At 45.0% G+C, this 13,575-nt stretch overlaps 1 protein-coding gene across 2 annotated transcripts; it reads right to left on the minus strand.

Annotated features, from left to right (window-relative positions):
- Window positions 1-514: 514 nt before the first annotated feature.
- On the minus strand, window positions 515-8,553 carry ZNF774 (zinc finger protein 774). Of its 2 annotated transcripts, XM_032836871.1 has the most exons (4): window positions 8,384-8,553; window positions 6,514-6,636; window positions 4,029-4,135; window positions 515-2,739 (listed from the first exon to the last, which is right to left on the minus strand). In XM_032836871.1, exons 2-4 carry the CDS (start codon window positions 6,618-6,620, stop codon window positions 1,499-1,501), a joined length of 1,455 nt encoding a protein of 484 aa, XP_032692762.1. In that variant the 5' UTR covers window positions 6,621-6,636; window positions 8,384-8,553; the 3' UTR covers window positions 515-1,498. The 2 variants fall into 2 exon arrangements, with proteins under 2 accessions (XP_032692762.1, XP_032692763.1); XM_032836872.1 differs by lacking the exon at window positions 8,384-8,553 and having other exon boundaries at window positions 6,514-6,749.
- Window positions 8,554-13,575: the final 5,022 nt, after the last annotated feature.

Here is a 13,575-nt window from a genome sequence, read left to right on the forward strand (position 1 = left end):
GTCTGCCCTTCCCCTTCTCACTCCCCGGCACAGGATCCCTTAAAGCTCCCTGGAACTTGGGCCACATCCCTCCATCATTTCCAAATTCAAAATGAGTTGATGCATATAATCTGAGGCATCCAGTCCTACACGGAGTGTCTCACTTCTGAGACACAGAACTGTCCCGTTCTGTGCTCTTGTAGAGGGGACTTGCTGCCAAATGTTGGCTCTTCTGTCCCCTGTGTGACCCACAATGCGTCATTTGGCGATTTGGGGCCTTAGGTTTTCAACAGGTAAAGAAAGAAATCTGTGATTATGAGAGAAAAGGGGGCACCTGGAGAAATATTAGCCAGAGTTCCTTGGAGGAAAGACATTTCCAACAATACTAGAAAACTGCACTTTACAGACATCATGACTTTATAATTTAACAACAAAGTGCTTGTGTGTGTGTGCGCACGCGCACGTGCATTAGATCCTCACAACAACCTTGTGAGGTAGGTAAGGTAGAGGCCGAGAGGAGGTAAAGTCTGGCCAAATTAAATGTCAGGGCCAGAGCTCCAACACCTCACCTTCTTAATGCAGTCAGTGTTCTTTCCAACACACTGCCTTCCCTCAATTCATTTCTGCTAAATATAGGAATGTGCTAGTGCATAAAATGATTAATCTAAAAACATCAGGCTTGCGTTAACTTAAAACTACAGGGCCCACGAACCAGGTGATTAGAAAACAGGAGCGCTTTCCTTCAGCTAATTGCCAGGAAGGATTCTTGTAATATTTAGCGTCTCAGCGGTTTTGCTTCCATAGTTTTATAGTCCTCTCCCAGCCTCCTCTGGCTTGTTGATCGTGGGGTATTTTCTATGCCTCCGATGGCAGCAAGCCTCCAGTGGGAGTACTTCATACCCTGCTGTGCAAAGAGCTTCTGAAATTCTTTCAGCCTTGAAGTCACAACACCACAAACATCCTCTAGGAGAATTCTGCCTTGTCACAGCGATGAGACATCTGGTGACTAACGTCTGCAAAGCACTGGATAGGGAGAGTGTTTTCTGCTTTATTACATCTTTGTGTTCATGGCCCAGATCCTCTAGCTGCAATCTAATTACTTGCGAGTTCTGGCCTTGTAGGGCTGTGCTAATGAATTTCTTAGTGAATCATAAGGCTAATAAAGGTATTGAGGACTTTTTAAGGGCCCGGTGTTTTTTAGTATTAAGGGCTTATAAGAGCTCAAATATTAATCACTAATAGTGATAGTGTGGCCCCACGTATCTCACTCCTCTTTCCGTAATCAAGCATCATCAGCCAAACTCATGTTTCCGTAAGGTCAGTTAAAAACACTGAAGGAATGCCTTTTGTATTCAGATCATTATTTGTGGCCTATGGGTTTATCCTTACCATTAAAGTTTAGGAAAAGGCCCAGCTTGAGCCACTGATGTCCATGTTCAGGCTTTCTCTACATGGAGCACCCAGAGGCAGCAGAAATGAAAATCTGGAAAGGGGCAGAAGAACCACTACAAACCATTTCCTAGATCAAATGGGTATTTTGATGGCATAAGAGATGTGCTTTCTGACGGAAGCTCTTGTCACATCTATTGCACTGGAAAGGTTTTTCTCCTGTATGTGTTCTCTGGTGTGTGAGAAAATGGGAACGCTGATTGAAGGTTTTGCCACACTCAGGACAGTGATAGGGTCTGTCTCCTAAGTGGATTCGTTGATGGGTAATGAAATGGGAGCTCTGGTTGAAGCTCTTCCCACACTCACCACATTTGTAGGGTCTTTCCCCCGTGTGGATCCGTTGGTGCTTTATGAGGGCAGAGCTGTCGGCGAATCCCTTCCCACAGCTGGCACACTTGAACGGCCTCTCCCCTGTGTGTGTCCTCTGGTGCGTGACCAGGTGTGAGCTCTGACTGAAACTTTTGTGGCAGTCAGGACAGCTGAAAGGCCTTTCTCCTGAGTGAGTACTCATGTGCGCTACAAAGTGAGAACTATCTCTAAAGCCCTTCCCACACTCTGGGCACTTAAAGGGCCGTTCCCCTGTGTGGGTTCGCTGGTGCTTAACCAAGTCTGAGCTCTGGCTAAAACTTTCCCCACAATCACCACACCTATAAGGCTTCACTCCCGTGTGGGTCCTCTGATGGGTGATGAAGTTTGAGCTTCGACTAAAGCTTTTATGGCATTCGAGACACGTGTAGGGCTTCTCTCCTGTGTGGGTTCTTTGGTGCATTATGAGGTGTGGCTTCCGCCCAAAGGTCTTTCCACACTCTGGGCATTCATAGGGTCTCTCACCTGTGTGGGTTCTCTGGTGTTTGATGAGCGTAGAGCTGTCGCTGAATTTTTTCTCACACCCGCTGCACTGGTAGGGTTTCTCTCCTGTGTGTGTTCTGCGATGGGTGACAAGGTCTGAACTCTGTTTGAAGCCCTTCCCACACTCGATGCATTTATAAGGCCTCTCACCAGTATGGGTTCTCAGGTGTCTTATGAGATAGGAGCTCTGGTTGAAGCTTTTTCCACATTCTGCGCACACAGGCTTCTTTCCCACATATCCGTCCAGCAGCTTGTTTAAATCCTTCTCCTGTGGAAGGGGCTCCGGTTGGCCCTCTCCTGGTAGGGTTCCATGTTGCCCTTCGAATTCAAGGTCCCTCTCCCAGTTTCCTCCCCATCTAGGATGATGAGAAATATCTTTATTGGCCCTTTCTGAGGATGTTCCACATCGTTCTGCTATTTCTGAAATGTCCTGATTGAGTTTTGTCACCTGATTCTCAAAGTCTGAAAAATGAACAAAAGTCACGGGGAACAAAGTTAACCAGTTATCGGGACAAAGCATCAGAAGGCAGTAAGAAAGATTGAGATTAGTGCTTTGGCAACAGACTACACTTAATTTGACTTTGCATAAAGTTTTCACTTTGGGAAAAGGTTTTTTTTTTTAATTTTTTATAAAGATTTTATTTTTAAGTAATCGCTACACCCAATGTGGGGCTCAAACTCACAACCCAGAGATCAAGAGTTGCATGCTCTACTGACTGAGTCAGCCAGGAACCTCTCACTTATGAAAAGTTTATTGAAGTTCATTAAGCTTACAGAAAACATAAATTCCTAAACCCTTTTAAAGATGAATCTTGGGGGACACCCTGGGTGGCTCAGCCGGTTAAGCATCTGCCTTTAGCTCAGGTCATGATCACAGGGTTCCTGGATTGAGCCCTGCATCGGGCTCCCTGTTCAGCAAAGAGTCTGCTTCTCACTTTCCCTCTGCCTCCCCACTGGCTCATGCTCATTTGCTCTCTCTCTCTGTCAAATAAATAAATAAAATCTTAAAAAAAAAAAAAAAGATGAATCTTGAGGGACGCCTGGGTGGCTCAGTCAGTTAAGCATCCAGCTCTTGATTCTGGCTCAGATCATGATCTCAGGGTCCTGGGATCGAGTTACATTTGGGGATCTATACTTATCAGGGAGTCTGCTTGAGGATTCTCTCCCTCCCTCTTCTCCTGCCCCTCCTCCCACCCGCACACACTTTCTATCTCTGTAAAATAAATCTTTAAAAACAAACAAACAAAAAATAAATAAATGAAGACTTAAGGGCACCTGGCAGGCTCAGTCGGAAGAGCACGTGACTCTTGATCTTGGGGTTATGAATTCGAGCCTCATGTTTGGCATATAAAGTTTACTTAAAAAAAATAAAATGAAGATTTTATTTGTTCAATTACTGATTGCCCAAGAAGTCAAATTTAAACTTCTAATAGTGAGAACAAAAGTCTATTGCAGCATTCCAATTTCTTCATCTAAACAAGGGCTGAGGGTGCCCGGTGGCTCAGTCTTTAAGCATCTGCCTTTGGCTCAGGTCATGATCCCAGAGTCCTGGGATCGAGCCCTACATCGGGCTCTCTGCTCAGCGGGGAGTCTGCTTCTCCCTCTACCCCTGGCCCTCCCCATCTCCCATGCTCTCTCTCTCTTTCAAATAAATAAAAACAAAATCTTAAAACAACAACAACAACAACAAAAACAAGAAACCCAGGTTGAAATGCTAGATTTCCTCCCACGGGGTAATATCCACATCTCACCCGTGTGACTTTCCCTTACGATCTTCCTTGCCTCGAAGTTTTGGAGTGGTAGCACCCACGGCTCTTCCTTCTGCTCCAGCTGGGAGATTACACCTGTACTGGCAAGTCTATAAAGGAAGGTGAATGTAGGATATTAATCTGAGCCAACCACACAATGCTTGACCAAAAATGCAAGCCCTTCTCCTTCCCTAAGTAGAGGAGAAAGCCCAGGGAGATGCTAAGCTAATGTGTGTTTGATCTCATTGAAAGGATTGCCATGATGGAGTGATAAAAAAGGGTGATTTCCCCAAGAGGCTGAGAAAATAGCCCCTTTCCTCCCATTAAAACAGTTAACAACAAAAACAAAACAAGGAGACTTGGGTGATAGAAAGTCCAGAGTAAGCACAATAATTAATCTCTGAAGCCACAAGGCTAAAGCCATGTAGAGAGATAATTTTATCAGCAACAATGCTGCCATGACCTCACCCTTAGAAGGAATCAGGGAAGTTAACTATAATGTTGGGCTTTAAACTTTTCCCAGAAGGACAGCAGTAGATACAGACATGCATGAGAAAAAGACAAAAACCTGTAAGAAAAAAAAAATGGGCAAAGGATACAAATAGGCAATTCACACACACACACACACACACACACACACATAAATGTATAAATACGTGAAAATCTTTATAAAGATGTTAAAAATCTTTAACCTTACCATTAACCAACTATAAATATGTGAAAAATCTTTAGCCTTACCATTAATCAAAGAAATTCAAATAAAAACAGACCATACAACATGGAGATAAAGAGTGCAACCACCATAGTTTCAATCTTAACCCTCCCTCTTACGAGCTGTGTGACTTCAGGAAAGTGACTTAAACTCTCTGTGTCTTGGGGTCTTCCTCTGTAGACTAGGGATAATGATAAGACCTATCTCATAGGAGATTAAGTTTAAGTCCTCAAAAAATGTTCGCTGTCACAATTATTTAACCCAGACTCTTAAACTATAATACCTACAAGGATAGGTAAAATGTAAAGAAATGGACACTTTCATATAATGCTTACAGGAATAAATAATTCAATCTTTTTGGAAGGAATTTGGCAAAAATATGAAATACCTCAGAAATGTATCTATTCTTTGATCTAGCAATTCTAATTCTGGGAATTCTTTTTTTTTTTTTTTTATAAGATTTTATTTATTTCTTTGACAGACAAAGATCTCAAATAGGCAGAGGGGCAGGCAGAGATAGAGGAGGAAGCAGGCTCTCTGCCAAGCAGTGAGCCCGATTTGGGGCTGGATCCTAGGACCCTGGGATCATGACCTGAGCCGAAGGCAGAGCCTTTAACCCACTAAGCCACCCAGGCGCCCCAAATTCTGGGAATTCTAAGGAAATAAAAAAAGTTAAAATAAAAAGTTGTGGGATTCCTGGTTGGCTCAGTTGAAAGAACATGTGATTCTTAATGTCAGTTGTGAGTTTGAGCCCCATCTTGGGGCTAGAGATAACAACAACAACAACAACAAAATAATAATAATAGTAATAAAACTTTAAAAAAAAGTTGTGGAAAAGATATATTAGCTAATTACTAACTAAGTATATTTGAATAAATAAGACCTAAAAAAGAAAGACAGCTAAGAGATGGTCATCACAATACTGGTGAAGATCTGGAAATGACCTAAATGTCTCATGACAAAGGAATAATCATATTTGACTAAGCTACATGAAACTGCCATTGTACAAGCTAAAAAGTGGTTTAAAAATGGTCAAGTATACAGTTCAATCTAACGGAAGAAGTTATCATATTCCATTCAATAAATTACTAAGTAGTTATTTTAAGCAAGGTATAGAAAACTATTGTTGTCAATATATATTCACAATACATTATGTAAAAAAGATACACAGCTGAACATACAAGTATGATCCCAATTTTTTTCTTTTGCTTTTGTTAATTATATACATCTTTAGAACCATGCTGGAAAGATAGTAATTCTTCAGTCGTGGGATGGAGTGGGACTTTGGTTTCCATTTTGTGTCTCTTTTTCTTCAAGGGGCATATACTACTCATGAAGTAAAGCAAGGAGAAGGGGTAGCTGTTGTACTTTAGAAAAAGCACTGGAGGTTTGTTTTGTCTGTTTTTGAAGTGACAGGAAAAAACACAGCTCCCCCTTTGCCACAAAGACCTGGGTTGGACTCTCACCTCTGCCACTTAACTCTGAGTCTCAGGGTCCTGACCTGAAAGAGGGGGACAATAATAACCACATCAAAGAGTTATGGTGAGATATTAACAAGACAATAAATATCAAAGATATCTGCAAGCCATAAAGTGCCATAAAAATGGAAGTCATTAAAAAAAAAAAAAAGTGGAAGTTATTCTTTTTCTACAAGGGAGGCAACAAAGACTCTCAGAGAGCTGGTGCTCTAAGAGACCAGCATCCCTAGAGACTGCTCGGACCCGGACAGTCTCACAATATCTAAGTCTGAAATCTAAAGGAGAGTAGCAGCCTTACCCTTTGAGAGCCCATTCTTCTAACTCTGCTGGGTGGTACCCCTGAAGAGGATTCTCTAAGCGGTGTCCAGGTAACCCATTCTTCCCTGAAGTCCTCAGCCACATCATTGAGAGTCATCAGTTCCTAAAGCAAGAGACCTCAGTATGCATCAAAAGCTCTCTGGACATTCTAATCATTGTCTCAAAACCAAAAGACAGCCCCAGTGGCCACCAGTGTACCCAAAGAAACCACTCTCCCCACCCCTCACTCCCCTGGCCCCCCCACCTAGAATAGCAATGAGGTAAATTCTGTCAACCACGGAGGGGTTGCTTTTCTTGTTCTCTTTCTACATCATCCTTCCCTTGGCCAACACGCACATCACGAAGTGAGGCCTGGAGCTCCCAAACACATCTACAGAATCCACAGTCTTTGGAAACATGAACTTTTTGAGGATTAACTTGTTCATGATGGACAAGATAAAGAAGAGAATATGTGGGGATGACTTGATTTGTGAAAAGCTCTCCAGCTACATTTTCCTCAGCAAGCTAGGAGATCGTGGACTTCATTCTACGTGTATTAGTTATGGAGCAGCTGACTTTTCCTGGCTTGTAGATTTGGTGTCAACTTCGAGGAACAGACTACGCAGAACCCCAAAGCCAACGGCCCCGGGGTACCATTCTATTTCAAGGTTTAATGGAATCAGAAATGAGGTTTAAAAAGACATGGGTAAGCTGTAAAATAAAGTAAAATTTAATGAAGATACACACACACACACACACACACACACACACACAAACCCATGGGGCCTGAAAACAATCATCAACACATTGATAAAACTGACAGCAGTATCAAGAAAAAACTATTTGGAGGTTGTTGGTCAGATTACTGGATGGATCAGTAATTTATTCAGCAAAATGTTGTAAGGCATTAGGAGTCACAAAAAAATATAATGGTTTTTTTAGTTTTGTTTTGGGGTCTTTTGTGGGGTTTTTTGGGGGAGGGGGTGGCTTAAAGAGTTTCCAGTAGAAACAAACACAAGTCAGCCAGATGAACCTGCTACAAAAAATTCTGCATTTCAGTGGAGGATGGACCAGACTGGAGTGAGGAAGCTTAACTCTTCCCGGGTTCTTTGTCTCACCCATCAAAGTACCTGGGTGCGACGAGAAGACACTCACACTTTTCACGGAAATATTTACACATTTCCACACATTGGTATTGGTCATTATAAAGTACTGAATTTTTAAGGACCTAAACACCGCAGGGATACATTTCATCTCTCTGGATTAAAATAGTGTCATTAGGAAGTAAGTTTTGAGCATAAATTTTACTTCTACATCCATTCGGAAACACAACTGCTGGGCCCACTTGCAGGAGACAGCGGGACTGAGGGGGAGAGAGTTCGCAGCCACGGTCCCAGAAACCTTATTTCTCGCCCCTTCTCCTGCCCCCACCCCCACCCCGACAGGTGACCCCGCAGGCCCCAGGGCTCAGAGGTGCTGTGACTAAGGACCATTGTGAGCAGCACCAGTTTGTTCGCTGGGTTATTAATAGGGACATGACGGCACGGGTGGGCCGACACCCGTCCCTCCCGCCCTCCCCGGGCAGTGCTCGAGGCCCTAATCGGGGCGCCGCGGTCACAGGGTCACAGCCCTGAGCTGAAGCCCGGAGACCACCTCGGAGGAGAAAGAACATTGGTCGAGAGGATGGGCTCTCCCGACGACGGCACAGAAAGCCGCAGCCACCTCTCCCCACTCTTCAGCAAACGCCGCGGGCTCCGAAAGGCGAGCGCGGGGACCTGGCAGGGACCACATCGCGGCGGAGGGCAAGTCCCCTCCACGCCCCTCAACAGCTCCCTGGCTACCGCCGCGGTCTCCTTCCCCGCATCACTCACCGCCCCGGGGCCCGGCCGGGGATGGAGCAGGAATTGAGAGTCCTCCACCGCCGAGCCACACCCGGCCCACAACGCCGAGGCGGTCCCTCCCTGAACCCGACCGGGATTCGTATCAGGGCTGTGGGGACACAGGTGGGACTCAAGGCTCGACAGCCCGCGGCCGGAAAACACCGCCCCTGTTCCCTTACCATTGGCTCCTCATTTTCCGCGACCAGAAGCTTCGTCCGTCCATAGGCTGACAGAGCTTTCAATCACCGCGCGGCCTGCTGGGAAATGTAGTCTCGAACCAGACCTCAAAGGACCCGGAGTCCCGGGATACCCGGGTCCGAGCCGTGGCAAGTACTAAGCCCAATTCTCCCTACCGCGGGAACTGCTCCTCTAGGGGTGAGCGAGGGATCTGCAAATGGGAGCCTCCCGGCCTCGCCCGACTGCCGCGGAACAGCCATGTACCACTCTGCCAAGCGCCGGGCAGCTCACCGCCTGGGGCTTGTGGATCCTCCTCTTCCAGGTCCCCCGTCGCCGAACGCCAGAGCCTGCGTGGTGTCTGTCCCCAGCGGGTTCCAGGGCAACTCACACTATGCATTAAGAAACCCCACGCAGAAGCCGTTAGCAGAAAACAGACGTTCTGCTCCCTTCCGTTAGCCTCACAGTTCCACTGGTTAACACGACTGTTAATAGCCAGAGGAGGCTGGCGAGGGTGTCAGATCGTCTAGGAAATGTGTATTGGGTTCCAAACTGTGGAGGCCACTGGGTCTTACGGGAGAACTAGTGTTCACTTTCGGACGGCCCTACCTAAAAAAAAAAAAAAATAGAAGCCTTTCTTTACAATGAAGACAACGCACCTATCTATTCTGTTTGTTGATTCAAAGCAATTTTTTTTTAAAAGAACATTTTATTTTTTTAAATTACCAGCTCATGACTAATGTAAAGACTCCTTAGTGCTAATTCAACCATTCCATCAACAAATGTATATGGTGCATCTTCCAACATCTTCCAATAAACAGTTGCTGGGAACGTTCTACATTCCAGACTGTTCTGGGCACTGTGGTTACCCCCAGGAATTATGTATGACCATTGCTTCCATGAAGCTCACAGGTCAACAGGGGAGAGAAACCATAGAAGATACTAAAATACCAAATAATATTGCCCCCCCCCAATAGCTAGGGCGTCTCATTTGTTTTTGCTGAATAGCTGCAGTCATCTGCAAGATAACCACAATAGTATTTGGGAGAATTCTGTCCACTACAAACAAATGTCTGGTTTTGCTTAGCGGATGTACTTTAGTTAGACAGAAATAGGGAAAACAAATCTCATGGGAGCCCAGAAGCAGCGAGGAACACCCTGCAAACCTAGGGAGTACCAGGCCTCACACAACTGGAACATAGTCCAGGATCTGGATCAACGGCATCTCGGGCCCCTCAGGGCTCTTTCTGCCATCAGGAAGATTCCATGGCTCTTCAATCAATCAGCAAGGAGTGTGGAGCGGAGACGAATGAGAGTCACTGAACCTGGCTGCGGCTGTCCGTTGCCTCTCTTCTGTGGTCTCCGATCCTTCTGCCCCAGCCTTGCTCTCTTGGGGCTTACTCACCACTAGCAGATGTGTGGGAAGAAGAAGGGGAGGAGAAGCTTGGTCTCATAATAAAAACAGCCAGTAGAGGACAAGAGGCCAGGTACTGCTGGTGGCCACTTAGGTAAGGCCTTGACTTATTAGGAGTTGGGTGCTTACAGGTGTGCCAGAGAGAAGGCAATGCAGGTGCAGAGGATGAAAAGAAAGATTTTTAGTAGGTACTGTAACTGGCTTTTTAAAAAATTTTTAAATTTTTTTTAAATTTTTGGGCGCCTGGGTGGCTCAGTTGGTTTAGCATCTGCCTTCCGCTCTGGTTATGATCCCAGAGTCCTGGGATCCAGTCCCACATGGGGATCCCTGCTCAGTGGGAAGCCTGCTTCTCCCTTTCCCACTCCCCTTGCTTGTGTTCCCTCTCTCACTGTGTGTGTCTCCCTGTCAAATAAACAAATAAAATCTTTAAAATAAAACATTTTGTTTTTAGGGGCACCTGGGTGGCTCAGTGGGTTAAAGCCTCTGCCTTCGGCTTAGGTCATGATCCCAGGGTCCTGAGATTGAGCCCCGCATCAGGCTCTCTGCTCAGCAGGAAGCCTGCTTCTTCCTCTCTCTCTGCCTGCCTCTCTGCCTATTGTGATCTCTGTCTGTCAAATAAATAAATAAAAATCTTAAAAAAAAAAAACATTTTGTTTTTAAAATAGTCAAATTTGGGTAAAATTTTTTGTTTATTTGATAGAGATCACAAATAGGCAGAGAGAGAGATCGGGTGGTGGGGTGGGGTGGGGAGCAGGCTCCCTGCTGAGCAGAGAGCCCGGTGCAGGGCTTGATCCCAGGACCTTGAGATCATGACCTGAGCCGAAGGCTGAGGCTTAACCCACTGAGCCACCCATGTGCCCCAACCTTAGTCAATTTAGAATTTAAACTCCCTTTGAGAGCTGCCTCTCTCCCCCAAGGGTCTCTCCTCCACTTACACCCTTTCCCAAGATATTATCGGGGTATAAGGGGAAGGCACTGGGGAAAGGGGCCCCAGTTCTCAGCTGACCTCCACTGGCTTCTGTTACCCACTCGTGCTCACCTCACCTCACCAGATCTTCCATGTCAGAGTCTGGACTCATTTCATCTCCACCGACCTGTTCACACCTGGAGGCCTGTTCTCTCTAGTACCTACTTGGGCTGCTGCCCAGACACCTTGGCCACAGGTCCTCAGCCATATGGTGACCCTTTGGGAGATCTCCTGGCTCTCAACTTCAGCTACTCTGCTTACTTTTACTGGAAGCACTTGGAGACTTCTGGAACCCTCCATGTTCCACAGCGTAAGTCTTGGGGTGTTACCTCTGACCCTCTTCCTGTTCAGTTCATCTAGAACTACCACATGTTTACTTGGGGATGCTCTCCGTGCCTGTTTCCTTTAACAGTTCAAAAAAGAAGCAGACCGATTTCTTTTATGTCAGTTTCCCTTTAGACCTCTCAGGGGGTTCTTAGCATCACTTTCCCGCTTCTCTTCCCCATTGGGGATCAATTCCCTGGCCTGCTTTTAATGGCGGAAGGCTGTCTGGAAAGACCTCCATAAGGAACCGCACTGGGCTACATGTAAGAGAAACCTGACCCCTGTGGCATTGCCAGAGGAGGAGCTGTTTTTCTTGTGTCTCAGGAAGTGTAAAAATAGGGCTGGGACAGCAGCTCTGGGCCACCACCAGGGACCCGGGCATCCTCTGTCTCCCTGTTCTGCCATCTTTAGTGGGTGCCTCTTGTCTTGGTTACTTCTAGCCATCATGTTTGGGTTTCTTGGTAGAATATCATTCTGCCATGAAATGCTATCACCGCTGAAATAACATAGAACGTGGAAAAATGAAAAATGTAAAAACAACAACTAAGAAACCATGTGGCAAAACAGGTGAAATACCCATTTGTATGTGGTAAATATTGGTCATTTGTAAACCCACCCACTAACCTTCTCCAAAAAAACATCACCTGATCTTTCTGGAGAAAATAGCACCACCCATGGTTCCGATGAGAGCAGGTGTCTTCTTCTACGACCCTCCCTCTGTCACAGGGTGTGGTTTGGAAGTGGGTACCGGACCCACACTGAACGGGTCGCAGCTCTGTGCCACCTTGCCATGACGATCTGTCACAGGGTGTACAGGGAACTCAAGCTGAGCCAGTCAGAGACCTGCCCCGGCACTTCTGAATCTGGAACCAAAGAAAATAAGACCTTTTCCTGCCTGCAGGGGACGATGGGAAGAGGCCAGGCTGTGGGGATGGGCAGCCGGTTTCCTGACCCACGAACTGCAGCCTGAGAGTGAGGGGCTCACAGAAAGCCCAAGGCAGGAAAGCAGTCCCCAGAGACTTTAAGCCTTTGGTCACTGAGGCCAGAAATAACTCTGACTTTTCCTTAAGTTTGTTTTATGAGTCAATAAATATTCCTGTCTTGCCTAAGCTAGTCTGAGTGGTAAAGTTCAGGCACTTGAAATTGAAAAATTCCCCACTGTTGCAGTATTTCTGTTAAAAAAAAAAAAAAATCCATGCATGTGAATATACACACACGTATATATACATAAATACGGGAATAGCTTTTGCTTGTCTGTATTTTACATCTTTCTCAACGAACCCATTAATCTTTTAATGCCGTGTTTTAGAATTACCCATTTAAATGTACTCTTTGTGAAGGGTTCAGATAATTCACGTAAAAGAGAATAAAATTAGAAATGAAATGAGCAGCTTTCATCCTTGCTCATAATAACAAACAGCAAAATTATTTGAAACCCTTTGAAGCTGAACCATTTCCAGGATAATTAACCAATTCAACTCCTTCTTGGTAGAGATTCAAAACAAAGCATCTAATGCCTAACATGATAAAAAGCATCAGGCAGGGATTATCACCAACTGATATGATAATGAGGTAGTTCCCTTAAGAACTCCCTCCTCAGAGAAGATACAGTTTATCTTCTGTAAAGATATGTTCTCATTTGGAGGAGCGCCTGAGATTTCCAGAAGGCTTCCCTAAAACCTCCTTCTAAGATCTGGAAACCAACTTGTTTCCTGTCTCTGGTAAGCCAACATTGCTCATAAAAGACGTTTCTATGTACAGTGAATCGTATGAGGAAGCTTTTGTGACCCTCACAGGCTGATTTTTGCAAGATAGACATTCTCTATTTAAAAATGCATGTTGAAATCACATATTCCATCACTGTGGGGAGTTTCTTATTCCCTCAAACAAAAAACTTTTATTTATTTTTATGATTATGTAAGTAATGGGCATTCATTTTTGAAAAATTAGAAATACAAAGAAATAGAGAAATCCTATCACCCACTAAAAAAACACTTAATATTTTGCTACATATCTTTCGTGTGTGTGTGTGTGTGTGTACTAAAATATTTTGGCTGACCGGAAACTACAGTTCAGATATTTCCAGGGAGAAGGGAGAATTCTTTCTTTCCCTACTCCATTTGATGTTCTTACGTGTACTGGCATCTGGTGTCTTACTTTTTTGTTTAAAGGAGAGAGGAGATTTTGGGGACAGAGGTGCCTTCAAAGAAGAGATGAAGGCAAGCTGGGGAACAGTTTGGTGTCTGGAGTGTTTTTCCAGCTACTTACGAAAGCAGACGAAGAAATGCAGAGAGCTGTGCCCAA

The sequence above is a fragment of the Lontra canadensis genome, unplaced genomic scaffold (genome assembly GCF_010015895.1).
Source record: "Lontra canadensis isolate GAN:19392208 unplaced genomic scaffold, GSC_riverotter_1.0 scaffold94, whole genome shotgun sequence".
In the NCBI taxonomy this organism is placed as follows: Eukaryota; Metazoa; Chordata; class Mammalia; order Carnivora; family Mustelidae; genus Lontra; species Lontra canadensis.